Here is a 25,336-nt window from a genome sequence, read left to right on the forward strand (position 1 = left end):
TTTATTAAATCAGGAAGTACGTCTATATACCTTTTAGAATTGACCGATGTCAGATATCGCCACATTCTACCCTTAATAGTCCTGTTAAAACGTTCGATAACGCTTGCCTTTAATTCGCTACCTGTGGCAAAATGGGTGATGCTGTGTTTTCTCATTAGATTTTGAAATCCTTTGTTGAAAAACTCCTTTCCTCGATCGGTCTGTAATTTTTGAGGTACTCGTCCTTCCTTTAGAATAGTTTCAAATGCTCTAGTCACCTCAGCTCCGGTCTTGTTTTTTAAAATACGAGCCCACGCATGTTTACTAAAAACATCTATACACGTTAACATGAATTTATAACCATCGTTTTCCTTTGAATACATAGACATGTCAACAAGATCTGCTTGGAATTGTTTGTCTATACCATACACCACGACTCTATTCCGCTTGTATTTTAAACGCGCTGGTTTGTGTAACGTGTATGCATCCTCCCCTGATAACCAGTCAGAAACCATCTTATTAGACATCCTGACCCCTGTATTTTTAAACACGGCATCTTTTAACCTTGTTTTACCACTGAAGGAGCCCTCGCTGTCTGGCGCATAGTAGTATTTTTTTAAAAGGTCAGTCATGATGGGTTGCTTCGTGAAATAATGACACATTCTATTTTGGTCACACATTATTTATTTTCAAATTATGCGTTGTCGAGGTATTGTAAAAATTTCACACATATGTCTAAATCTCTCTCAATAAGGTATAAACATTCATCATGACATTTTCAGATTTAACAAAATCTTTTGACAGACTGAAACCCATGTTTACAGAACAGCCTTCTCACCCCAGCTCTTTAGCGATTCATAAATTACATCAGCACTTTGTGAGTCAGCAAGCCTCTCAGTCATCTGATCCAGCCTCTGGAAAAAGAAAGGTTCATCTTCTAATTCGTAGGCCAGCGCCCCCACAGCACCGTTGATTTTCTGAGGATGTACATAGAGGCCGCACGCTGTTAGAACGTTTGTGATGAGGTGGTGTGTCTCAGGCTGGAAAAGTCTCTGCTTTATCTTGTCCATGTTGGTAATGTAGAAATATCCCTCCGGCTCATAGAGACACGGGTGTTGGGTCTGACTCGGATGGTCCACCATGCAGCCGTAACAGGTCTCCCGTAGCAGTTGTCCGACGATGTTTTGGAGGATTCTGCACACGCAAAACTTTATGGTTTTAAAAGCTTTTAGTGTGGAACAAGTCAATTCGTCGCCATCCCACGGGTTTGAGACATCGCCCACATGTGTCGCCGCCGGTGGTGGCTCCTCATCAGAGGTTTGCAACGACGGGATGTCTACCAATGGTCCAGGCATGTATGTCAAATTCTGCAACCCCAGACTGTCACCCAGTTTGTCGATCCAACAACAGTCTTCAACAGCATCAGCTGCACCATTCAGTCTAACAGCCATGACTTAACAGAACCTGTGATCACCCAGATTGTGTTAGGGGTCTGAGGTCCTGTTCTGCTTTTTAATGGTTAGCCGGTGTGGGGGTGGTTCAGGGTGTGACGTGGCATTGTCACACTCCACCTCCCCATGAAAAAGACACACCCTGATTTCGTTGTATCCGGCCAAAATATCGCTCCATTTAAACAATCTGTCAATCTTCTTGAAGACGTTGTGGAGTATGGCCACATCACACCACGGGTACATCACTTTCACATCCTTTGGCGATCCATACACACGGCGTTCACCGTCTGGCACCACACGACTGACATTCTTACCACTACACACGTAAATGTAAGACTCTGATTTCCGCTCTTGACATCCACCACACATGTAGTAGTGATTTTGATCCGTAGCACCGGTCCACGATATGTAGAAAGGCCCCGTATTTACATCTTCAATCTTTTTCCACCCGTTATTCTTGAACAAACACCAGTCTTCAGCATAAAACGACACACACAATTGGTCGTCCGGTGTAAACTCCTGGTCCGTGTCCACCGAGTACAGTCTCACATGACGCTCCTTCTTGTCAAAAATATAAACGCCGACACGTCCATCGGATAACATCCATTCGTATTCTTCACAGCCACCAGGGTTCTGAAGAAAATTCACCAAGGATCGTGGCCTTCTCCTTTTTGGCGCAAATGGTGTATCACAAACTATCCTGTTTGTAACAGGCGTAGGCGTAATACGTCTCTTCATAGCTGCACCAAGCGGGCTGCCCATTGTAACAGAATCTGTTGTACTCTGTTCAGAGACATCCTACGCCTCTTTTATTACCCTATGCCATCATGGTAAACACACACACACACACACACACAACACCTTAGCCATAGGCATGGGTTGGGTTAGAGAAGGGTCAGGGAGAAGGGGAGGAGGTCATAAATTACGCGCTGGTGTCCGTGGAGAAGGGGAGAAGGGGAGAAGGGAAGGAGGTCATAAATAACGCGCAGGGTGTCCGGTGGAGAAGGGGAGAAGGCTAGGAGGTCATAAATTATGCGCACAGTGTCCAGTGTCCAGTGGAGAAGGGGAGAAGGGGAGAAAGTAGAAGGGTAGATGGTCATAAATAACGCGCTTTTTCCTCATACAGATATGTCATCAATCATTTTTGACATAAAGTATATTTTAATCACTACTGACGCAGCAGACATATCTGAGCAGCACATTTGGGGAGACAGTGAGGCAAGTTGGCAATACTTTTTGATTTGTTTCTGACAAGTTTGGAGAAGATTTTGACTTGATCTGAGGACCAAGAGCAGAAGGTGAGTCCAGGCCCTGCAGGCTCAGTGTAGTCCAGAAAAGACACAAGCCCTCTGTTTCAACAAAAACAAACCAGGACATTCGACAAAGCCTTGAAGACGAGAGGGTGGGCTGCGGCAGAAGAGACGAAGAGGGAGACACCAGTGCCAAAACCAATAAATACTTCAAGTACCAAGAAATATACCACATTTACAATAAAAAAATATTAAAATAATCACCTTCTTCATCACCACCACATGCTGCACCAGTTTGCATCAATAAACAAACCCTTAATGATTCATCAGATCAAGAGCCAGGAGGTCCATTCACTCAAGCAACCAAAGAGTCAGTCCAGCTCACACCACTTTTTAGAATTTGTTTTTGTTCAAAATAGTTTTTTGCAGAGCACAGGTCCAAACATCCTTCATCTCCTCTCAACTCTTTCCCACTCATATTCTTCTTGGGCCAAGCCGGTCTCTTGACCTGCCACAGGTGGTTGTGGATGGTGAGGGCATCCACGCTGACAGACACCGTTTTGGCAGGGATGACTGTGAACTGCTTGCGGTCTGAGCTGTACTTGTACAGCTTGTCAATCATTTTTTTGCTGATGTTCTTGGGCCCGGTGCCTGGATATCTTCTGGATATCTTCCGTGTCAGGGAAGTAGGAGTAGAGAGCTCGGAACTGACAGCCACCATCACGGAACAGGATCATAAGGTGGTTTGATTCACACTTTTCTAGCTCCTACAGAGAAAAACAACCCTTCTGTGACAAATGCGTTAAGCAGCATTTAATTGAAAACTAACGCTTTAATGGTGGGTGCAAGTGGGATGCAAGTGACAACTCACCTCGAGGATTGAGTTTTTCTGAGCTTCATTTACTTTCCCAGCCAAACAGCAATGAGAGATGGCATTGTGAATGATTGGCTTGTTTGATTTTGCACTTGGTTCCTTGAAAAGTTTTGGACCTAAAGAGAGAAAGTGGGGAGGGTGCACGCATTAATAAAAAAAAAAAAAAAAAAACACCATCAGTCGTTACGAGTGAGGAGCCTTTGATTGAGCTTTTACCAGTATATTCAGCCATGGAGGTGGAAGTTATGGAAGACGCAGTTGAGCCATTGTCCCAGTCCCTCTCAGTTGTCTGGCTGGAGTTGCGGCTAAGGCCAGGGAAAGACTCAGGTCTTTTGGGGTGAAGAGCTCACTCTTGAAGACTCTTTTATGACTCTGTTGTGGCCTCAGCCATCTTTTATGGTGTGGTCTGCTGGGGAGGTAGCATCTCTGCTGGGGACAGAAAGAGGCTGAACAGGAGGGCCAGCTCTGTTCTAGGATGCCCTCTGGACCCAGTGGAGGTGGTATTGACAGGTGAATGGTGGCTAAGCTATCATCCCTGCTGGGCAACATCTCCCACCCCATGCAGGAGACCCTGACAGGACTGAGCAGCTCCTTCAGTGGCAAGCTGTGGCACCAACGATGTGGGATGGAGAGATTCAGAAGTCCTTTCCTGCCAACTGCTGTCAGGCTCTACAACAGCTGACCACACAAACACACATCCAGTACACCATCTCCACTTCTCTTAACTGCAATATGTCTATATCTACCTACACAACCAGTACACCATCTCCACTTCTCTTAACTGCAATATGTCTATATCTACCTACACAACCAGTACACCATCTCCACTTCTCTTAACTGCAATATGTCTATATCTACCTACACAACCAGTACACCATCTCCACTTCTCTTAACTGCAATTCTTCTGTATCTACCTACTTTGTACATATGTAACATCTTGCAAAAAATAAATGTATATACACACATATTTTTACCACTCACATTCACTGTTTTATACTATTCTAGGACTATTTATTTGCTTGTTTGTACAGTGAACATTTATATTATACAGTCCGTGCTGTTGTCTGTTGCTGCTTGTACTGTCCACTTCCTGCCATGACAATGTAAATTGGACTAATAAAGGATCATCTTATCTTATCTTATCTTAACAGAGCCACATTTATACACAATAACCAGTCAGTATGTAACAGTGGAACAACAATTTATTACACAATTTCAAATTACATTATGTGGGTAATAACACTGAAAAAAATGTGAAATAATTGTCAGAAAGGGAAATTCAAAACAGAACTATATACAGTTTTAATAAGATCGATTGAATATACAGCAAAAATATACTTATAAATAAAATATACATTTAAATACAATGAAATTAAAAGATTAATAAGAACACTTTACAATTATTTGCAATCTTTAGACAGTGCAATCAGAGCAGAGGTATTCTTTGTCCACTGCTGGAGTGCTGACTTGTGCCAGTGTTGGGGCGCACCGAGTAAACAGAGGTGTAGGGGTTTCAGGGTACATCCTGCAACACACAGCCAGAAATAAAATCAGAACCCCTCCGCAACAAAACTATATTTCTCAAAATATTATGTGACAATCAATTTCGTGTGTATTCATATACTGTGAATTGTACAAAATAATATGTTGATATATTCTATAATAATATATTTTATATGTAAGCAATATATAAATGTATGAAACAGGATATATGCAATTACTGCAAAATACTGCAATTATTGCTGTTTTCATATATTGAATAAATACATTGTTATACTATTTAAGATATTATTATATATACTGAAAAATGTACAACATTAAATGAGATTATATATTGAAAACGGCATTGCAAATATATGGGGAAGTTTCTCATATATTGAAATATATTTACCAATTTATTGCAATAAAAAGTCTAGCGTATAGCAATATACGTTTGTTTTGTAGGGGAAACATCACGGCAGAAAGAGTTTGGGGAGGGACATGACGGGAAATTTACCTGTTAGTTTTAGTCAGCAGGCCAAATGCCACCCCATGTTGTTCTGGTGAGTGGCTCTCAGTCCCAATCTGCCTCTCCTCCTCCTCCTGGTCCTCGGGAATGACTGTCTGCCTGCTTTTCTTGGAAATGATGACAGAAAACACTATTACTATGAACACTGTATTAATTCCTACTGAGAACCAAATGAAACCCCATGTTGTCCTGCTGAGTGTCTCTCAGTCCCAAGCTGCCTCTCCTCCTCCTTCATCTTATCCAGCAGCGCCACCATGAGGCTACAGGATTACTGAATGTGTGTAAGAGTTTGAGGTTTATTCCTTGCTGAATGTATTTTTATGTCACACGTAAAATATTCTCACCAGTGATGGTTTTATCAGGTGAAGATTTTAAGTTGAACTTCTGGTTGACGTCACAGCTGCTAGAAAAAAAAACACCAAAAATGATCATATTTACATTTACATATTTTCATGCTAATTTGTCTGTCTCCTCTGTAAACATAAGAAGCATCGTTAGTTATTCCGGTAACAAGAGAGGCGGCGGAACAATTTTGGAATATAATTTAATAAACGTGTCAGGCGCTTGCGGAAGCGGTGGCGGCGGCGTGGACGCTCAGCCGGCACTGCGCAAGGTGGCCTGTAAACCAGTTCTTCATGTTGTGCTGGAGGGTCACTGGAGCAGGGCAGCTGTCTCGCAGGATCTTCTTGTCCTTCTTTTGGGGTGACTTGTGGTTCCTGCTGCTGAGGAGACTCCAACCGTGAAGGACTGTCCAGGTCCACATCTGAAATGATTCCAGGCTCAGCATCTCTGGAGGCATCCTGCAAAACACACCAAGAAATAGAGTCAGTCCTGCTCCAAATAATCACAGCAGAAAGAGTTAGGGACAGGGACACAACACTGTCTTTACCTCCAAGTTGACATCGTTTCTGTTGTCCTGTGGGCGGCTGCAGTCCTTGCCCTCCTCCTCCTTCTGGTCTGGGGGCTGGTTTTCTGGCCGATCGACTTCTAGGGAGGCCGGTGGGTGGGGGTCCTGCTTCAGCCAATCAAGCAGCTCCAGCAGGAGACTGCAGGATAAGTGTGACTGAGCCACAAATGTGTGCTGCACAGACACAGAAAATGTGAGGAATATCGTCACTGTTACACTCAGACTGTGCTGCTGTGATCACATGAGGGAAATCTTACTGAGAGCAGCTCCTCTGCACTGGGTCTGTTCTGAGCTTTCTCCTTCAGGCAGGCTTTAAGAAAGCTGGCGAACATCTCGGACCTGATGAGAGAAAAGTCAATGTTATCTTACACATACATACATGTAGACACAACGAGCCTCTTTTTGGCCTCTTTGCTGACCAAAGAGGTCGATATTCAGACTCTCAGTTAAATTTGAACATGAGCTGTAAAGGAAAATAAATAAAGAGCCCATTTTGTAGGAGCAGGAATTCTATCACTAATGATCAACAGGGTTCATGATGGACAAACTCACCTATATTTTTCGGCCTTTAGTGTTGGTGGCTTAAAGTTTTCAGATGATATTTCTGCAAAAAGCCTGTAAGGAAAAACACATGAACATGAAATGAGCCACCGATAGGGACTTTTTTCACGTGACACTTGTGTTAATGTGAATGTGTGACTTGAATGCAAGTGTTACTCAGTGTGTGTTATGTGTGTTAAGAAGATAGAATACGCGCACATGTGTGTGGGGTGGGTTAAGGGCTTGATTTTACCTGTCGACCTTCATATCGGTATTGGGAGGTTTCTTTTCTGCCATTTCAATAGCAGTGATGCCCAGTGACCAGATGTCACAGAGACAGTTGAAGGGTCCTTTGGTCACGGCGACAATCACCTCCGGGGCCATCCTATACAATCACAAACATATAAACACACGAGGTCTGGAAAAGAGACCAACACACTCAGGAGTTCCTTCCTCTCAGGAGGACTCACCAGTGGGGAGTACCAGAGACATTTCTTCTTCTGTCCATGTCGCTGAAGTTGATTCCTGATCCCAAGTCACCTGTAGAAAGAAATGAGAGAACATTACACTCACTTTACATAAGTTCTTCTCTCTGTCAGTATAATTGGAATTGGAGGACCAGGGCAATACTCACCAATTTTTATTGCACCCTGCCTGCCAACCATGATGTTGTCGCCTTTCACGTCGCTGTGGATCACCTTCATTTGGTGCAGATAAGCGAGTCCCTGAAACACACACTGTTAATCAAACACTGAAAACCAGATGAATGTCTGTTGAGTGCGAGTGTTCATGTGCACTTACCTTCAGTGTCTCTCTGCACACAAATGCTATTTGGTGGTCACTAAAGGCACCAGCTTCTGTCAGTACAAACAATAAGCAGTAATCAGGATGAGTAGGCCAGTAGATCACACAATGAAAACTCCACAGTCATGTTAACACACATCATATGCACATAAGTGCTGCAGTACCTTTGTAAAGATGTTTGATGGAGCCCTCGCAGTACTCCATGCAGATCCACAGGAGATTGTTTCTATAATAACAAAACAATGATTTCATTTATCTTCAGATGTAAACCAGCCACCTACATCACTCGTTACATTTCTCCATCACTTCACCCATTTCTCTCCCTCCCTCCCTTTGTATTTTGCTTACACTATGAAGCTGTCTTTGAATCCCACAATATTGGGATGATGGCATCGCTCCAGAATGTGGGTCTCTTGCAAGCGCCGTTCTGGGATCTTTCCTGGAAACCGAATCATCTTCACAGCTAAAAGCTCCTGTGTCTCTTTATTCTTAACCTGCAAAATAAAAAGTAAAGTAAATAAAGATCACATACCATCTTATAACACACACTGCACACACACACACATATTGCACTACTTTAAATTACCTTCCACACTCTGCCAAATGATCCTGTCCCCAGGATCTGAAGAATTTCCATGTTGTTGGTGGTCATCTTCTCCCTCCGCTGCAGAGCTGCTTCAACTGCTGGCTGTAGAAAAATAGTACAGTGACAGCTTTAACATCTCTGATTTTTAACAATGTGTGGACATGCAAAACAAGCACATTTCTAAAGCTTGCAAGATGGTCAATTAGAGGATTTCACAATGTCTCCCATGCCCCAATCTCTCCATATGTTTGGTGAAATTTGTGCTGATTGTAAATTCCACTGGTGCGAACCTTTTAACATTCATAAGCAGCCCAAAAACTTTGTTCAAGTCCGCAGAATAAAATATGATCATGAAGCCATGAACAGACTGACCTGCTGGTGCTGCTCCGCTGACGCCCTCTGGCGGTCGGTGGTGTTCCGTTCTGCTCTGAGGTAAAGAGAAGAAGAAAAGTGAGCAAAACCTTCATATTTACACACACAGGTTATGTCGAGCGAGAGTCCAATGTCTGTGTGGCTAGTTAGTTAGTTGTAGCATTGCTAACTAGCGACTCCCCCTTTTTGTAGTAAAATAAAACAGGATTCAAGTGTAAATTAATTCTCACCTCGTCTGGTGCATTGCACAGTAGCTTCGATGTCGCTCCAGCGTCCTTCTCTTTCGCAGTAAAGTCGACAAAACGCCAAACTCCAAGACGAACCGAGTCTCTGTGTTTTGAGGCACTGAATACAGGACTCTGTGTTTTGTGTACAGTAGTCATGGTAACCTGTCATGTCATGTTGGCGGTGTTGTTTTTAATCAAATAATTTTGTCCATTTAGCATCTTCAGTCCACTTTTTACTTAACCGTCAAATTAGAACTTGTGCTTTAGCGCCCTCTGCTGACACAGTTTTATCATGACAGTCGATGAATAAAACCAGGCGCTGGGGTCATGACAGATATATATATACACTACTCGCAATAAAATAGGGATATTGTTATTTACATGAGTGCTTTTCCTATTTGTTCTGAATTTTAATGTAATAAGTAAAAGTTCCCTTTGATATTAGTAATAATGTATGAGAAGAAACACAATTTTTATTAGTGTAATAAACAGTAAATTCCTCTCATCTTTAACGTTTAAACACAATAACCAATCAGTGTGTAACCGTGGAAGGACAATTTCACAGTTTCAAATAAATCAAACACACACAAATAATTTATTTTATGCCAAAATAAAATTATGTTTTATAACACAGTGAAAGAAATGTGTTTAAAGACACTCAGATTAATGGATATTTAAATTATACATGTAATATATATATATACACTCCCAACTTTTCATGTTATTGACCAGACACATTTCCTACTTTAAAAATAATGTTGAGAATAAGAACCTTTTTTTTTTTTAAATCTGAGGTTATAACAGTTGTGAAGTGCTCCAAACAATGTGTGAGGCTTCCAACTTTGCTATGTAGAAAGCAGTTTTAGCAGAGGTGAGGTTAGTGGAGAATTTGCATAGAAGATTTTTGGTTTGGACAGAGATGATCCGTAGAAAGGCAAAGTGAGGAGAGGAGAGAGTTAGTGGTCAGGAAAGAGTCAGAGGTTAGAGGATGTGTTAACACCCGAGTAGGTAACACACTCGCCTATGAACGAGAAGACCCAGATTCAAATCCCACTTACTACCACTGTGTCCCTGAGCAAGACATTCATCCCACATGCCATCAGACACCGGAACACTTAGGGACTTTTTACTCTGGACTGGATGTAACATCAGACGAATCCACCCTTATCTGTCAACCCAGGCCACCCAGATACTGGTTCAGTCCTTAGTAATCTCACGACTGGATTACTGTAACTCCCTTCTAGCTGGTCTACCTCTATATACCATCTGACCTCTACAACTAATACAAAATGCAGCAGCACAACTGATCTTCAACCTTCCCAAGTTCTCCCACACCGCCCCTCTGCTACGTTCCCTCCACTGGCTCCCAGTAGCTGCACGCATCAGGTTCAAAATACTGATGCTGGCCTACAAAGCCAAACATGGAGTAGCACCATCCTACCTCACAGCCCTTATTACACCTCACACTGCACCTCGTATACTCCGAGCCTCCAGTACTGCTCGCCTGGTCCCTCCATCTCTGAAGGTAAAAGGAAGACATTCATCTAGACTCTTCTCTGTCTTGGCCCCTTCTTATTGTCTGTCTTATGTACAACCGAGTGAATAAAAAGATTGTATTCATAGTTGGGGTCCTAGTGAACCAGAATTGATCACTTCATCGATGGTAACATGAAAGCACGTTGTAAGTCGCTCTGGATAAGGGCGTCTGCCAAAAGCTTTAAATGTAAATGTAACGTTGTTTAAATGTGACATGTAGCACCAGGTTCTGGAGAAACATTGTTTTGTTTCACTATGTACTGTCATGTATGCAGCTGAAATGACAATAAAGATCAACTTCAAGTATAAAGTATTTGCCTTCAAATAATTTTACTTTTGATTCTAAAGTATGTTGGTTTATTGTGGCTGTAATGTCTAATTTTATCCAGTGTCCTTGGCTGTTTGGTGCCCTAGGCAGGGCCCACACTTTAGAAGACACTTTACTGCACAGATTCTGTTTGTTTTAGTTTTTTTTCTGCGATTTCGCAGAACCCAGGAAAAGTTCATTATGACATAATGAACTTGGATTTTCAATATTAGGAATGAAATGTGCTTTATTTGGAAGCAGCCCGTCCCCTTCCCATTTACATTTACATTTACAGCATTTATCAGACGCCCTTATCCAGAGCGACTTACAATCAGTAAGGACAGTCTCCCTGGAGCAACTTAAGATTAAGTGTCTTGCTCAGGGACACAATGGTAGTAAGTGGGATTTGAACCCGGGTCTTCTGGTTCACAGGCGAGTGTCTTACCCACTAGGCTATGACCACCCTCACACCCTTTCGATAGGTGTTAGACTTCAGCCCAGCAGCACTACAGAGGACCTCATGCTCACGTCCCACATATGTGGGTGTGATAGAATTTAGAGTACACAACGACGCTCCTTATTCGAATTGTCTGTTCCACCTTAAATACTGCTCAGGAGACTACAGTAGGATTTATTTTACATGGAAATGTCCATGTAAATCATAGATTTATGTGCTGAGCAAAGTTACCAGGTCAGTTTTACAATTAAAAAAAAGTTTTGGGCCAGAGTCGATACTATTTCCACACATCCTATTTTTACCTTAGAAAGCATGAAAACATTTAGAGCCACATGGAAAATGTTATGCGTCTTGCAATGTTCGACAATGTGAATATCATTCCAGAGCTTAACAAAGGCTACAGGACAGGGATATGGCAATATAATGAGGAGGCTGACAAAAACCAACACATTTTGTGGAAGATAACAGACTGTATTAAGTTCTGTGGTGCCTTTGAGCTTGCTTTTCCATGGCATTTTCAGAGAGCGTGTGGACTCCATCGTTGGATGCTGTAGTACACAAACCTCTGCAGATTTTCACTGTGTTTAAAGGGTAGACAGTGCAGACTGAACCTGTGGGCTGCATGTTCCCAGTTGTGAGGGAGCAGATCCTTGATGACACAAAAGAGTAATCAAAAAACATTTACATTTACAGCATTTATCAGGCGCCCTTATCCAGAGCGACTTACAATCAGTAGTTACAGGGACAGCCCCCCCCCTGGAGACACTCAAGGTTAAGTGTCTTGCTCAGGGACACGATGGTGGTAAGTGGGGTTTGAACCTGGGTCTTCTGGTTCATAGGCGAGTGTGTTACCTACTAGGCTACTACCACCCATAGTGAAAAACGTGCACGTGTGAAGTAGATATGGGTAAAAACAAGTGACATAAAACACAGACATTGTTTTTTGCTTTAATTTTTTTATCCAGAGTCAGAGTGCGTCTGATAACTGACGAGCAGCAGTCACCAGGAGCCACTTTTTCTTAGTTCAGTTATGTACCCTGATCAGCAAATAGATAATAAATTGACTATTATCTGCAAATCATTAATTAGTAGTACTTGACTTAATAGGTAAGACATACCTAGCATGTATTGCAGAGTGATCAGAAATTTTACACTTTTTGAGAAATATTGTATCATATATGAAGTCTTTGCACTTCCTGATGTAAGAATGATAATATTCTAAATATAATATTTAATTTATGTCAGTCTCAGGCATTATGTCAATCATCAGCTGTGTGTGAATATACTGCATTTTTGTGCTATGTTTTATCGCTTTGTCCTCTGCTTGTTTGTGTGAGTTTGCTTCCACCGTTCTCTGGTCCACCGGCCCTGGTTCTCCACCACCTCGTGGAGGAGATCAATAAACGCATACTCGTTGTCCAGCAGCAGATTGTCATCTCCAGGGGATCGGGAGCCACCTGTAGGGGGAGCCAGTGAGCCTGAGCCGCTGCATCGCCCGTTTGCTCCGCCCTCTTGCAGGGGGGTGTCTGTTTGGGCTCTTGCCCTTTCTTCTTGGTTTGTTTGAGTTCTTGACCCACATCCTTCTGTTATAGACCCTCTTTTCCTTGACACTCCTGTCCTCAGTCTCGGTCTATCATCAGGCTCAGGATGATCCTGTGAAACTTCAAGCTGCTTCACTCAAAGATAAACTGGCCGTGGTCTGAATCTACATTGTAGTCTACTTGGAGGAGTGGATCCTGCTGAAAGCCGGGTCTGAAACCCCTCTCAGCTACTATAACTCGATTGTCTTCTCTCGAGGACAGAGCATTTGATGGCAAAGCTGTAACAGAGACTTGAGGATCTGCTGTGATGTTCCCAGGAGGACAGTTGTCTTTACAGCCAGCAATCACATCAGTGTTAAACTTTGGCAAGAAAATGAATCTAATCACGTCCTTACTGTCTGAACTTTGTTCTTTTATTAAGACTGGCCAGGTCGCAACTCTACGAACAGACTTCCGAGGTGCCAGACCACTTCCATCATGGCAACGATGATGCTTTTTAGATTCTATGTTTTTCATAGCCGTTTTTGTATCAATAGTGAGGTAGGGCAAGTTTTCCATGTCCTCTGGAGAACTGCGGTGTCCCTGTTCCAACCTTCGTTCAAACATACTTTCTTTTTCTTCTGCAATTTCATCTTGAGGTATTTTTTTCTGGAGTGCATTTTCATTCTTCTCCTTCTCAGTCCTACTTTTATCATCTGGTGATAAGCTGTGCAGTCTTGCTTCAGTTTCTCTGTGATCTTTGTGTGGATTTCCTGACTTATCATAGTTCTGACTGAGGAATTCTGTTCTGGAGAGCACTGGGCCTGCAGATTTAGACCGGTCTCTTATTCTGTTGCTTTGGGTCAACTTGACTGAATCCATGTGATGGCAGTCTGTTACTTGGGCTTCTACAGCATGTATTGGTGAACCACAGCAGGGATTCACTTGTTTCTTCAGATATTTTCTACAATAAAGAGCTGAAAGGACACAGACGCCACACACCAGGGCACAGAGAGCCACTGGGGACAAGTTACTGTCATTTGCCTTAATACGGTACCATCAACATTTCAATCACCTATTAGACGTATAAAGTGAAATATATATATTGAAGTCATAAATCTTTACTCACCGATGAGAGAAATAAGTCCTGGGTATCCAATAGTTAACCCCACAACTGGTGTGTGTGGTGTGGTGCTTGGCACAAAGACATCAAGTTGCAGACATGAGATGTTCCAGACTGGACGTCCCCTAAGCACAGCTGGAGTCGAGCAGGTTACTGCGGTCTCGTTCTCCAGACAAGAGGCGTTCTGTAAACTTTCATAAATCATTTCATGCATTTTAGAGTGTTCAGTGTTTTGGGTTCATTCCTTAATGTGGATCAGTATAAATAATGATAAGTTCACCTTTCAAGAAGACAACAAACTCCCCAAAGAGCAACCTTCCACAGGAACAGTCCCAAGGATTTCCATCTAGGCGTACCTTGGTGAACTTTAAGTGGTTCAGGGCCATTGGATTCAGATGCATCAGGCGGTTGACTGAAAGGTCTAAATGGGCTAATTTGTGGAGAGCGCTGAAGCTTCCTCGAGAAATGGTGTGAATGTGGTTACGAGACAAATTAAGACTGATTAGGCCTGTGAAGTTGGACAGATCTGCCTGATCTACAGCCTCTAGACTGTTGTTGTACAAAGTGATATTTTGTAATTTTTCAGGGTGGCTGAACCATGTGTGGTTTATTTTTGCCAAGTGGTTTCCATCCAACTTTAGGTTTATGAGCTGCTGGAAGGCATGAAGGGCTCTGGGGGACATGTCGGTGATCCCATTGTTGGTCAATGTGAGGCTAGTCACCGATGATAGAGAGTCGCTGTTGAACACTGTGGAGTTGAGGTGACCCACATTGTTCATGAAAAGGACAACAGGGGTCATCCCAACAGGAAAGCCTGTAATGAAATTAGTTAAGTCAGTTATTCAGTGTGTCCATGAGAAATATATATTAGTCTGATCAAACATTGTATTCTCTGGTCAAACATTGTATATATACTTATGTTGGCCAATATTTATGAATCACGCGTGTTGGGGGGGGGGGTATTTGCTGATACTAAAAACACATTTACAGATTTCTTTTTTTTAAAATGCCGTCATTTATGATCAAATTTGAAAGTCGAATAGAGCGATCTTGTAATTCCCACTTACATATTGACTGGTACGCTGTATCGGCATTGTGTTTGAAATGTTTAAGTGTCAGATTCCAAATATCTTTTGACAGGAACTTACTTGATGGAACCTTTGTACAGACAAAGTCAACGGTCAGCAGCTGACACTCGGAATGTACCACATCTATGCAGCCCCACATCAGGAGAACAAGGACAACTGGGAGAATACAATTTAAATGATATTTATATCCACTGTCTTTATCAAATTAACCTGGCACCTAGAAATGTGATAAAGCAGGTAAAGTCTCACCCCACATGGTGTCCATATCTGCAGCGGCATGTGAATAATTCCAGAGGGACAGGAGCTAAGAGTCGACCAGTTACCAAGATACAGGTTTGTCTGCTGCGGCTTTACCAGGGATACAGAGGTCACTACAGAGATGTTGAACTTGTGGTATTACAGTTGGATGATAAAGGCAGGGACGGTTTAACACAAGCCCACCTGGAGTTAGAACCACCTCTTCCTGCTCATCCTGAAAGAAAACAGGTCCAGCACTGACTAATACTTAAGATTGCGCTTAGATTCTGTCAAAATGGTCTCTTGCTGGGTGGAATTTCATATCTGGGTCACGGATCAGACCCCGCACACCGCTGCAATAATGGTCTTCATTGCTGACAACATACGATGAACAGTCTTCTCTGCTCAGAGACACTGTTCAGCGTAGCTGACGACATGAAGCTGCAAATAAATATGAGTGGCAGAACAAAAAAAAAAAAAAAAAGGAAGGAATGAATGAATATGGGTTTGACGACATATTTATTGAATTTCAGTGCCTCTTGTTAAAATAAATAAGTGGTATGGTAAAGAAATAGTAGTATGACCAAGCATGGAAAGTACAGTATTAAAAAATTGTGATCAATACCAATACAATCTTTTAGTGAATATAAAACACCTAAAATACAAAAAACTGCAATTAAGTACACAAGAATGCAGCAAATCATTAGAAATCAAGTTTTCAAAAGCTTCATTTGGAACCAGTAGTTGTAGTCGATCTCCAGGGCCATCTTTCTTGGCCCTTGTCAGTGTTGCCGCTTTTTTAGTGTTTGGTTTTATTAAACGTGTTTCTGAATCAAATTGGACCTTGCGTTTTAACGAAGAACTGACAAGCCTTCGCTTCGTCTGTTTTTCTATAAGCCACGTAGGTTTTGTGCAGGCCCATGAGCATGGGAAGAGAGAGCTGATTTAAACCAAACCTTCACAACATCTCTTACAATCGAGGTGCTTAATATTTCAGCTAAATTTCAGATACTTCATGAGCGTTCTCGACAAGCCTGGTTCAGGGAGCCCTTTGCTCAACTCAGCAGTCTGAAGTCACTTATGTCAGTGCTTTAACTGAGTGCTTTAAAAAAAAAAAAAAAAAAAAAAGGATAAAATGGAACACAGAAAAAGAAGGAAGAAAGGAAGGAGGATGAAGTGGCAGTTTACCCCTTTTTTCCAGCAATGTTGTCATCTGTAAAATAATTACACAACAATTGCAAATATGTTTTCCATTCATGTATATATTAAATACTGTCATTCAAATGGCTTACAGCGACACACTCTTTGAAACAGAGCACGCTGCTCTTTGCAGGGATGAGGGTGGAAGGGAGAGAGAGTTTAAGAGAGCAGGCGTCTTCTGCTTGCACTGCTTGGTACAGCACGAGGACAATGGGGGATGAAGTTGACCACTTCACAGGACAAAGTGCCCAGTGGAGAAACAAGATTAGCAGTAACATCCGATTCGTGAAGGAGTAGGAAGGAAATCATAAAAAGAAAGAAAGTGACAGAGAGAAAGACAGACATGGGTAACAGAGCATATTGTCAACAGGACCATCAGTTCTCTACAGCTGCTCTACGGCTGATGAGCTTCTTAAAGTGTTCCATGAAGATGACAATAGTCAAGTACCATGACGTGTGAAGGCCAGCGTACGGACGTCTGAGGCTCGCCCCAAAGACGCAGCAGACATATCTGAGCAGCACGTTTGGGGAGACAGTGAGGCAAGTTGGCAATACTTTTTGATTTGTTTCTGACAACATTTACATTTACAGCATTTATCAGACGCCCTTATCCAGAGCGACTTACAATCAGTATTACAGGGACAGTCTCCCTGGAGCAATTTAGGGTTAAGTGTCTTGCTCAGGGACACAATGGTAGTAAGTGGGATTCGAACCCGGGTCTTCTGGTTCATAGGCGAGTGTGTTACCCACTAGGCTACTTCCACCCTTGGAGAAGATTTTGACTTGATCTGAGGACCAAGAGCAGAAGGTGAGTCCAGGCCCTGCAGGCTCAGTGTAGTCCAGAAAAGACACAAGCCCTCTGTTTCAACAAAAATAAACCAGGACATTCGACAAAGCCTTGAAGACGAGAGGGTGGGCTGCGGCAGAAGAGACGAAGATGGAGACACCAGTGCCAAAACCAATAAATACTTCAAGTACCAAGAAATATACCACATTTACAATAAAAAAAATATTAAAATAATCACCTTCTTCATCACCACCACATGCTGCACCAGTTTGCATCAATAAACAAACCCTTAATGATTCATCAGATCAAGAGCCAGGAGGTCCATTCACTCAAGCAACCAAAGAGTCAGTCCAGCTCACACCACTTTTTAGAATTTGTTTTTGTTCAAAATAGTTTTTTGCAGGGCACAGGTCCAAACATCCTTCATCTCCTCTCAACTCATTTCCCACTCATATTCTTCTTGGGCCCAGCCGGTCTCTTGACCTGCCACAGGTGGTTGTGGATGGTGAGGGCATCCACGCTGACAGACACCGTTTTGGCAGGGATGACTGTGAACTGCTTGCGGTCTGAGCTGTACTTGTACAGCTTGTCAATCATTTTTTTGCTGATGTTCTTGGGCCCGGTGCCTGTCAACTTCTGGATCTCTTCCGTGTCAGGGAAGTAGGAGTAGAGAGCTCGGAACTGACAGCCACCATCACGGAACAGGATCATAAGGTGGTTTGATTCACACTTTTCTAGCTCCTACAGAGAAAAACAACCCTTCTGTGACAAATGCGTTAAGCAGCATTTAATTGAAAACTAACGCTTTAATGGTGGGTGCAAGTGGGATGCAAGTGACAACTCACCTCGAGGATTGAGTTTTTCTGAGCTTCATTTACTTTCCCAGCCAAACAGCAATGAGAGATGGCATTGTGAATGATTGGCTTGTTTGATTTTGCACTTGGTTCCTTGAAAAGTTTTGGACCTAAAGAGAGAAAGTGGGGAGGGTGCACGCATTAATAAAAAAAAAAAAAAAAAAACACCATCAGTCGTTACGAGTGAGGAGCCTTTGATTGAGCTTTTACCAGTATATTCAGCCATGGAGGTGGAAGTTATGGAAGACGCAGTTGAGCCATTGTCCCAGTCCCTCTCAGTTGTCCGGCTGGAGTTGCGGCTAAGGCCAGGGAAAGACTCAGGTCTTTTGGGGTGAAGAGCTCACTCTTGAAGACTCTTTTATGACTCTGTTGTGGCCTCAGCCATCTTTTATGGTGTGGTCTGCTGGGGAGGTAGCATCTCTGCTGGGGACAGAAAGAGGCCAGCTCTGTTCTAGGATGCCCTCTGGACCCAGTGGAGGTGGTATTGACAGGTGAATGGTGGCTAAGCTATCATCCCTGCTGGGCAACATCTCCCACCCCATGCAGGAGACCCTGACAGGACTGAGCAGCTTCTTCAGTGGCAAGCTGTGGCACCAACGATGTGGGATGGAGAGATTCAGAAGTCCTTTCCTGCCAACTGCTGTCAGGCTCTACAACAGCTGACCACACAAACACACATCCAGTACACCATCTCCACTTCTCTTAACTGCAATATGTCTATATCTACCTACACAACCAGTACACCATCTCCACTTCTCTTAACTGCAATATGTCTATATCTACCTACACAACCAGTACACCATCTCCACTTCTCTTAACTGCAATATGTCTATATCTACCTACACAACCAGTACACCATCTCCACTTCTCTTAACTGCAATTCTTCTGTATCTACCTACTTTGTACATATGTAACATCTTGCAAAAAATAAATGTATATACACACATATTTTTACCACTCACATTCACTGTTTTATACTATTCTAGGACTATTTATTTAATTGTTTGTACAGTGAACATTTATATTATACAGTCCGTGCTGTTGTCTGTTGCTGCTTGTACTGTCCACTTCCTGCCATGACAATGTAAATTGGACTAATAAAGGATCATCTTATCTTATCTTATCTTATCTTATCTTAACAGAGCCACATTTATACACAATAACCAGTCAGTATGTAACAGTGGAAGAACAATTTATTACACAATTTCAAATTACATTATGTGGGTAATAACACTGAAAAAAATGTGAAATAATTGTCAGAAAGGGAAATTCAATACAGAACTATATACAGTGTTGATAAGATCGATTGAATATACAGCAAAAATATACTTATAAATAAAATATACATTTAAATACAATGAAATTAAAAGATTAATAAGAACACTTTACAATTATTTGCAATCTTTAGACAGTGCAATCAGAGCAGAGGTATTCTTTGTCCACTGCTGGAGTGCTGACTTGTGCCAGTGTTGGGGCGCACCGAGTAAACAGAGGTGTAGGGGTTTCTGGGTACATCCTGCAACACACAGCCAGAAATAAAATCAGAACCCCTCCGCAACAAAACTATATTTCTCAAAATATTATGTGACAATCAATTTCGTGTGTATTCATATACTGTGAATTGTACAAAGTAATATGTTGATATATTCTATAATAATATATTTTATATGTAAGCAATATATAAATGTATGAAACAGGATATATGCAATTACTGCAAAATACTGCAATTATTGCTGTTTTCATATATTGAATAAATACATTGTTATACTATTTAAGATATTATTATATATACTGAAAAATGTACAACATTAAATGAGATTATATATTGAAAACGGCATTGCAAATATATGGGGAAGTTTCTCATATATTGAAATATATTTGCCAATTTATTGCAATAAAAATTCTAGCGTACAGCAATATACGTTTGTTTTGTAGGGGAAACATCACGGCAGAAAGAGTTTGGGGAGGGACATGACGGGAAATTTACCTGTTAGTTTTAGTCAGCAGGCCAAATGCCACCCCATGTTGTTCTGGTGAGTGGCTCTCAGTCCCAATCTGCCTCTCCTCCTCCTCCTGGTCCTCGGGAATGACTGTCTGCCTGCTTTTCTTGGAAATGATGACAGAAAACACTATTACTATGAACACTGTATTAATTCCTACTGAGAACCAAATGAAACCCCATGTTGTCCTGCTGAGTGTCTCTCAGTCCCAAGCTGCCTCTCCTCCTCCTTCATCTTATCCAGCAGCGCCACCATGAGGCTACAGGATTACTGAATGTGTGTAAGAGTTTGAGGTTTATTCCTTGCTGAATGTATTTTTATGTCACACGTAAAATATTCTCACCAGTGATGGTTTTATCAGGTGAAGATTTTAAGTTGAACTTCTGGTTGACGTCACAGCTGCTAGAAAAAAAAACACAAAAAATGATCATATTACATTTACATATTTTCATGCTAATTTTTCTGTCTCCTCTGTAAACATAAGAAGAATCGTTAGTTATTTCGGTAACAAGAGAGGCGGCGGAACAATTTTGGAATATAATTTAAGAAATGTGTCAGGCGCTTGCGGAAGCGGTGGCGGCGGCGTGGACGCTCAGCCGGCACTGCGCAAGGTGGCCTGTAAACCAGTTCTTCATGTTGTGCTGGAGGGTCACTGGAGCAGGGCAGCTGTCTCGCAGGATCTTCTTGTCCTTCTTTTGGGGTGACTTGTGGTTCCTGCTGCTGAGGAGACTCCAACCGTGAAGGACTGTCCAGGTCCACATCTGAAACGATTCCAGGCTCAGCATCTCTGGGTGCATCCTGCAAAACACACCAAGAAATAGAGTCAGTCCTGCTCCAAATAATCACAGCAGAAAGAGTTAGGGACAGGGACACAACACTGTCTTTACCTCCAAGTTGACATCGTTTCTGTTGTCCTGTGGGCGGCTGCAGTCCTTGCCCTCCTCCTCCTTCTGGTCTGGGGGCTGGTTTTCTGGCCGATCGACTTCTAGGGAGGCCGGTGGGTGGGGGTCCTGCTTCAGCCAATCAAGCAGCTCCAGCAGGAGACTGCAGGATAAGTGTGACTGAGCCACAAATGTGTGCTGCACAGACACAGAAAATGTGAGGAATATCGTCACTGTTACACTCAGACTGTGCTGCTGTGATCACATGAGGGAAATCTTACTGAGAGCAGTTCCTCTGCACTGGGTCTGTTCTGAGCTTTCTTCTTCAGGCAGGCTTTAAGAAAGCTGGCGAACATCTCGGACCTGATGAGAGAAAAGTCAATGTTATCTTACACATACATACATGTAGACACAACGAGCCTCTTTTTGGCCTCTTTGCTGACCAAAGAGGTCGATATTCAGACTCTCAGTTAAATTTGAACATGAGCTGTAAAGGAAAATAAATAAAGAGCCCATTTTGTAGGAGCAGGAATTCTATCACTAATGATCAACAGGGTTCATGATGGACAAACTCACCTATATTTTTCGGCCTTTAGTGTTGGTGGCTTAAAGTGTTCAGATGATATTTCTGCAAAAAGCCTTTAAGGAAAAACACATGAACATGAAATGAGCCACCGACAGGGACTTTTTTCACGTGACACTTGTGTTAATGTGAACGTGTGACTTGAATGCAAGTGTTACTCAGTGTGTGTTATGTGTGTTAAGAAGATAGAATACGCGCACATGTGTGTGGGGTGGGTTAAGGGCTTGATTTTACCTGTCGACCTTCATATCGGTATTGGGAGGTTTCTTTTCTGCCATTTCAATAGCAGTGATGCCCAGTGACCAGATGTCACAGAGACAGTTGAAGGGTCCTTTGGTCACGGCGACAATCACCTCCGGGGCCATCCTATACAATCACAAACATATAAACACACGAGGTCTGGAAAAGAGACCAACACACTCAGTAGTTCCTTCCTCTCAGGAGGACTCACCAGTGGGGAGTACCAGAGACATTTCTTCTTCTGTCCATGTCGCTGAAGTTGATTCCTGATCCCAAGTCACCTGTTGAAAGAAATGAGAGAACATTACACTCACTTTACATAAGTTCTTCTCTCTGTCAGGATCATTGGAATTGGAGGACCAGGGCAATACTCACCAATTTTTATTGCACCCTGCCTGCCAACCATGATGTTGTCGCCTTTCACGTCGCTGTGGATCACCTTCATTTGGTGCAGATAAGCGAGTCCCTGAAACACACACTGTTAATCAAACACTGAAAACCAGATGAATGTCTGTTGAGTGCGAGTGTTCATGTGCACTTACCTTCAGTGTCTCTCTGCACACAAATGCTATTTGGTGGTCACTAAAGGCACCAGCTTCTGTCAGTACAAACAATAAGCAGTAATCAGGATGAGTAGGCCAGTAGATCACACAATGAAAACTCCACAGTCATGTTAACACACATCATATGCACATAAGTGCTGCAGTACCTTTGTAAAGATGTTTGATGGAACCCTCGCAGTACTCCATGCAGATCCACAGGAGATTGTTTCTATAATAACAAAACAATGATTTCATTTATCTTCAGATGTAAACCAGCCACCTACATCACTCGTTACATTTCTCCATCACTTCACCCATTTCTCTCCCTCCCTCCCTCTGTATTTTGCTTACACTATGAAGCTGTCTTTGAATCCCACAATATTGGGATGATGGCATCGCTCCAGAATGTGGGTCTCTTGCAAGCGCCGTTCTGGGTTCTTTCCTGGAAACCGAATCATCTTCACAGCTAAAAGCTCCTGTGTCTCTTTATTCTTAACCTGCAAAATAAAAAGTAAAGTAAATAAAGATCACATACCATCTTATAACACACACTGCACACACACACTGCTGATTGTAAATATTGCACTACTTTAAATTACCTTCCACACTCTGCCAAATGATCCTGTCCCCAGGATCTGAAGAATTTCCATGTTGTTGGTGGTCATCTTCTCCCTCCGCTGCAGAGCTGCTTCAACTGCTGGCTGTAGAAAAATAGTACAGTGACAGCTTTAACATCTCTGATTTTTAACAATGTGTGGACATGCAAAACAAGCACATTTCTAAAGTTTGCAAGATGGTCAATTAGAGGATTTCACAATGTCTCCCATGCCCCAATCTCTCAATATGTTTGGTGAAATTTGTGCTGATTGTAAATTCCACTGGTGCGAACCTTTTAACATTCATAAGCAGCCCAAAAACTTTGTTCAAGTCCGCAGAATAAAATATGATCATGAAGCCATGAACAGACTGACCTGCTGGTGCTGCTCCGCTGACGCCCTCTGGCGGTCGGTGGTGTTCCGTTCTGCTCTGAGGTAAAGAGAAGAAGAAAAGTGAGCAAAACCTTCATATTTACACACACAGGTTATGTCGAGCGAGAGTCCAATGTCTGTGTGGCTAGTTAGTTAGTTGTAGCATTGCTAACTAGCGACTCCCCCTTTTTGTAGTAAAATAAAACAGGATTCAAGTGTAAATTAATTCTCACCTCGTCTGGTGCATCGCACAGTAGCCGCGATGACTATGTCGCTCCAGCGTCCTTCTCTTTCGCAGTAAAGTCGACAAAACGCCAAACTCCAAGACGAACCGAGTCTCTGTGTTTTGAGGCACTGAATACAGGACTCTGTGTTTTGTGTACAGTAGTCATGGTAACCTGTCATGTCATGTTGGCGGTGTTGTTTTTAATCAAATAATTTTGTCCATTTAGCATCTTCAGTCCACTTTTTACTTAACCGTCAAATTAGAACTTGTGCTTTAGCGCCCTCTGCTGACACAGTTTTATCATGACAGTCGATGAATAAAACCAGGCGCTGGGGTCATGACGGATATATATATACACTACTCGCAATAAAATAGGGATATTGTTATTTACATGAGTGCTTTTCCTATTTGTTCTGAATTTTAATGTAATAAGTAAAAGTTCCCTTTGATATTAGTAATAATGTATGAGAAGAAACACAATTTTTATTAGTGTAATAAACAGTAAATTCCTCTCATCTTTAACGTTTAAACACAATAACCAATCAGTGTGTAACCGTGGAAGGACAATTTCACAGTTTCAAATAAATCAAACACACACAAATAATTTATTTTATGCCAAAATAAAATTATGTTTTATAACACAGTGAAAGAAATGTGTTTAAAGACACTCAGATTAATGGATATTTAAATTATACATGTAATATATATATATACACTCCCAACTTTTCATGTTATTGACCAGACACATTTCCTACTTTAAAAATAATGTTGAGAATAAGAACCTTTTTTTTTTTTAAATCTGAGGTTATAACAGTTGTGAAGCGCTCCAAACAATGTGTGAGGCTTCCAACTTTGCTATGTAGAAAGCAGCAGAGGTGAGGTTAGTGGAGAATTTGCATAGAAGATTTTTGGTTAGGACAGAGATGATCCGTAGAAAGGCAAAGTGAGGAGAGGAGAGAGTTAGTGGTCAGGAAAGAGCCAGAGGTTAGAGGATGTGTTAACACCCGAGTAGGTAACACACTCGCCTATGAACGAGAAGACCCAGATTCAAATCCCACTTACTACCACTGTGTCCCTGAGCAAGACATTCATCCTACAGGCCATCAGACACCGGAACACTTAGGGACTTTTTACTCTGGACTGGATGTAACATCAGACGAATCCACCCTTATCTGTCAACCCAGGCCACCCAGATACTGGTTCAGTCCTTAGTAATCTCACGACTGGATTACTGTAACTCCCTTCTAGCTGGTCTACCTCTATATACCATCTGACCTCTACAACTAATACAAAATGCAGCAGCACAACTGATCTTCAACCTTCCCAAGTTCTCCCACACCGCCCCTCTGCTACGTTCCCTCCACTGGCTCCCAGTAGCTGCACGCATCAGGTTCAAAATACTGATGCTGGCCTACAAAGCCAAACATGGAGTAGCACCATCCTACCTCACAGCCCTTATTACACCTCGCACTGCACCTCGTATACTCCGAGCCTCCAGTACTGCTCGCCTGGTCCCTCCATCTCTGAAGGTAAAAGGAAGACATTCATCTAGACTCTTCTCTGTCTTGGCCCCTTCTTGTTGTCTGTCTTATGTACAACCGAGTGAATAAAAAGATTGTATTCATAGTTGGGGTCCTAGTGAACCAGAATTGATCACTTCATCGATGGTAACATGAAAGCACGTTGTAAGTCGCTCTGGATAAGGGCGTCTGCCAAAAGCTTTAAATGTAAATGTAACGTTGTTTAAATGTGACATGTAGCACCAGGTTCTGGAGAAACATTGTTTTGT

General features: G+C 42.2%; 5 protein-coding genes and 1 long non-coding RNA gene across 7 annotated transcripts; all 6 read right to left on the minus strand.

Moving 5' to 3' along the window:
- Nucleotides 1–3,294: 3,294 nt before the first annotated feature.
- On the minus strand, nt 3,295–3,838 carry LOC114799610 (calmodulin-regulated spectrin-associated protein 1-B-like). The gene is made up of 3 exons (XM_028996396.1): nt 3,771–3,838; nt 3,552–3,670; nt 3,295–3,447 (listed from the first exon to the last, which is right to left on the minus strand). The coding sequence occupies exons 1-3, from the start codon at nt 3,784–3,786 to the stop codon at nt 3,295–3,297; spliced, it is 288 nt and encodes a 95-aa protein (XP_028852229.1). The 5' UTR covers nt 3,787–3,838.
- A 1,220-nt stretch (nt 3,839–5,058) lies between these two features.
- Nucleotides 5,059–8,236, minus strand: LOC114799910 (mitogen-activated protein kinase kinase kinase kinase 1-like). The gene is made up of 12 exons (XM_028996866.1): nt 8,162–8,236; nt 7,978–8,039; nt 7,811–7,866; nt 7,644–7,734; nt 7,480–7,549; nt 7,263–7,394; nt 7,022–7,084; nt 6,727–6,808; nt 6,452–6,643; nt 5,907–6,362; nt 5,551–5,669; nt 5,059–5,079 (listed from the first exon to the last, which is right to left on the minus strand). The coding sequence occupies exons 2-10, from the start codon at nt 8,015–8,017 to the stop codon at nt 6,057–6,059; spliced, it is 1,032 nt and encodes a 343-aa protein (XP_028852699.1). The 5' UTR covers nt 8,018–8,039; nt 8,162–8,236; the 3' UTR covers nt 5,059–5,079; nt 5,551–5,669; nt 5,907–6,056.
- Nucleotides 8,237–8,253: 17 nt separating this feature from the next.
- LOC114799911 (uncharacterized) lies at nt 8,254–8,828 on the minus strand. Its single transcript, XR_003751290.1, has 3 exons — nt 8,772–8,828; nt 8,400–8,501; nt 8,254–8,307 (listed from the first exon to the last, which is right to left on the minus strand). It is a non-coding gene; the product is annotated as an uncharacterized LOC114799911 (long non-coding RNA).
- Nucleotides 8,829–12,603: 3,775 nt separating this feature from the next.
- LOC114799611 (leucine-rich repeat and fibronectin type-III domain-containing protein 5-like) lies at nt 12,604–14,741 on the minus strand. The gene is made up of 3 exons (XM_028996397.1): nt 14,222–14,741; nt 13,948–14,133; nt 12,604–12,755 (listed from the first exon to the last, which is right to left on the minus strand). The coding sequence occupies exons 1-3, from the start codon at nt 14,739–14,741 to the stop codon at nt 12,604–12,606; spliced, it is 858 nt and encodes a 285-aa protein (XP_028852230.1).
- A 2,609-nt stretch (nt 14,742–17,350) lies between these two features.
- On the minus strand, nt 17,351–20,362 carry LOC114799612 (calmodulin-regulated spectrin-associated protein 1-B-like). The gene is made up of 4 exons (XM_028996398.1): nt 20,268–20,362; nt 18,318–18,430; nt 18,099–18,217; nt 17,351–17,994 (listed from the first exon to the last, which is right to left on the minus strand). Exons 1-4 carry the CDS (start codon nt 20,360–20,362, stop codon nt 17,692–17,694), a joined length of 630 nt encoding a protein of 209 aa, XP_028852231.1. The 3' UTR covers nt 17,351–17,691.
- Nucleotides 19,533–23,774, minus strand: LOC114799898 (mitogen-activated protein kinase kinase kinase kinase 1-like). Of its 2 annotated transcripts, none has more exons than XM_028996840.1 (15): nt 23,555–23,774; nt 23,325–23,379; nt 22,953–23,054; nt 22,705–22,850; nt 22,521–22,582; nt 22,354–22,409; nt 22,187–22,277; nt 22,023–22,092; nt 21,806–21,937; nt 21,565–21,627; nt 21,270–21,351; nt 20,995–21,186; nt 20,451–20,905; nt 20,095–20,208; nt 19,533–19,623 (listed from the first exon to the last, which is right to left on the minus strand). In XM_028996840.1, the coding sequence occupies exons 1-13, from the start codon at nt 23,566–23,568 to the stop codon at nt 20,600–20,602; spliced, it is 1,371 nt and encodes a 456-aa protein (XP_028852673.1). In that variant the 5' UTR covers nt 23,569–23,774; the 3' UTR covers nt 19,533–19,623; nt 20,095–20,208; nt 20,451–20,599. The 2 variants fall into 2 exon arrangements, with proteins under 2 accessions (XP_028852673.1, XP_028852672.1); XM_028996839.1 differs by having other exon boundaries at nt 20,095–20,213.
- Nucleotides 23,775–25,336: the final 1,562 nt, after the last annotated feature.

Source organism: Denticeps clupeoides, chromosome 11, assembly GCF_900700375.1.
Source record: "Denticeps clupeoides chromosome 11, fDenClu1.1, whole genome shotgun sequence".
Taxonomy (NCBI): domain Eukaryota; kingdom Metazoa; phylum Chordata; class Actinopteri; order Clupeiformes; family Denticipitidae; genus Denticeps; species Denticeps clupeoides.

Bases quoted from the DNA above. Each gene is read 5' to 3' on its own strand.
- LOC114799611 (XM_028996397.1), bottom strand. From the start codon at position 14,741: ATGACCCCTGTTGTCCTTTTCATGAACAATGTGGGTCACCTCAACTCC. The intron at 14,134-14,221 runs GTGAACTTATCA...TGATTTATGAAA, and splicing joins GTTTGTTGTCTTCTTGAAAG to GTTTACAGAACGCCTCTTGT. The intron at 12,756-13,947 runs GTGAGTAAAGAT...CTCCCCCTACAG, and splicing joins AGGACTTATTTCTCTCATCG to GTGGCTCCCGATCCCCTGGA.
- LOC114799610 (XM_028996396.1), bottom strand. The intron at 3,448-3,551 runs GTGAGTTGTCAC...TTTTCTCTGTAG, and splicing joins AGAAAAACTCAATCCTCGAG to GAGCTAGAAAAGTGTGAATC.
- LOC114799910 (XM_028996866.1), bottom strand. From the start codon at position 8,017: ATGGAGTACTGCGAGGGCTCCATCAAACATCTTTACAAAG. The intron at 6,644-6,726 runs GTAAGATTTCCC...GTGTCTGTGCAG, and splicing joins GTGCAGAGGAGCTGCTCTCA to CACACATTTGTGGCTCAGTC. The intron at 6,363-6,451 runs GTAAAGACAGTG...TGTGTTTTGCAG, and splicing joins GAAACGATGTCAACTTGGAG to GATGCCTCCAGAGATGCTGA.
- LOC114799898 (XM_028996840.1), bottom strand. The intron at 22,851-22,952 runs GTAATTTAAAGT...TTTATTTTGCAG, and splicing joins CATTTGGCAGAGTGTGGAAG to GTTAAGAATAAAGAGACACA. The intron at 21,352-21,564 runs GTGAGTTTGTCC...TTCTCTCATCAG, and splicing joins CTAAAGGCCGAAAAATATAG to GTCCGAGATGTTCGCCAGCT.
- LOC114799612 (XM_028996398.1), bottom strand. From the start codon at position 20,362: ATGGTGGCGCTGCTGGATAAGATGAAGGAGGAGGAGAGGCAGCTTGGG. The intron at 18,431-20,267 runs GTAGGAATTAAT...TCACCCCAAAAG, and splicing joins GGGGTTTCATTTGGTTCTCA to ACCTGAGTCTTTCCCTGGCC. The intron at 18,218-18,317 runs GTAAAAGCTCAA...TTCTCTCTTTAG, and splicing joins CTCCATGGCTGAATATACTG to GTCCAAAACTTTTCAAGGAA.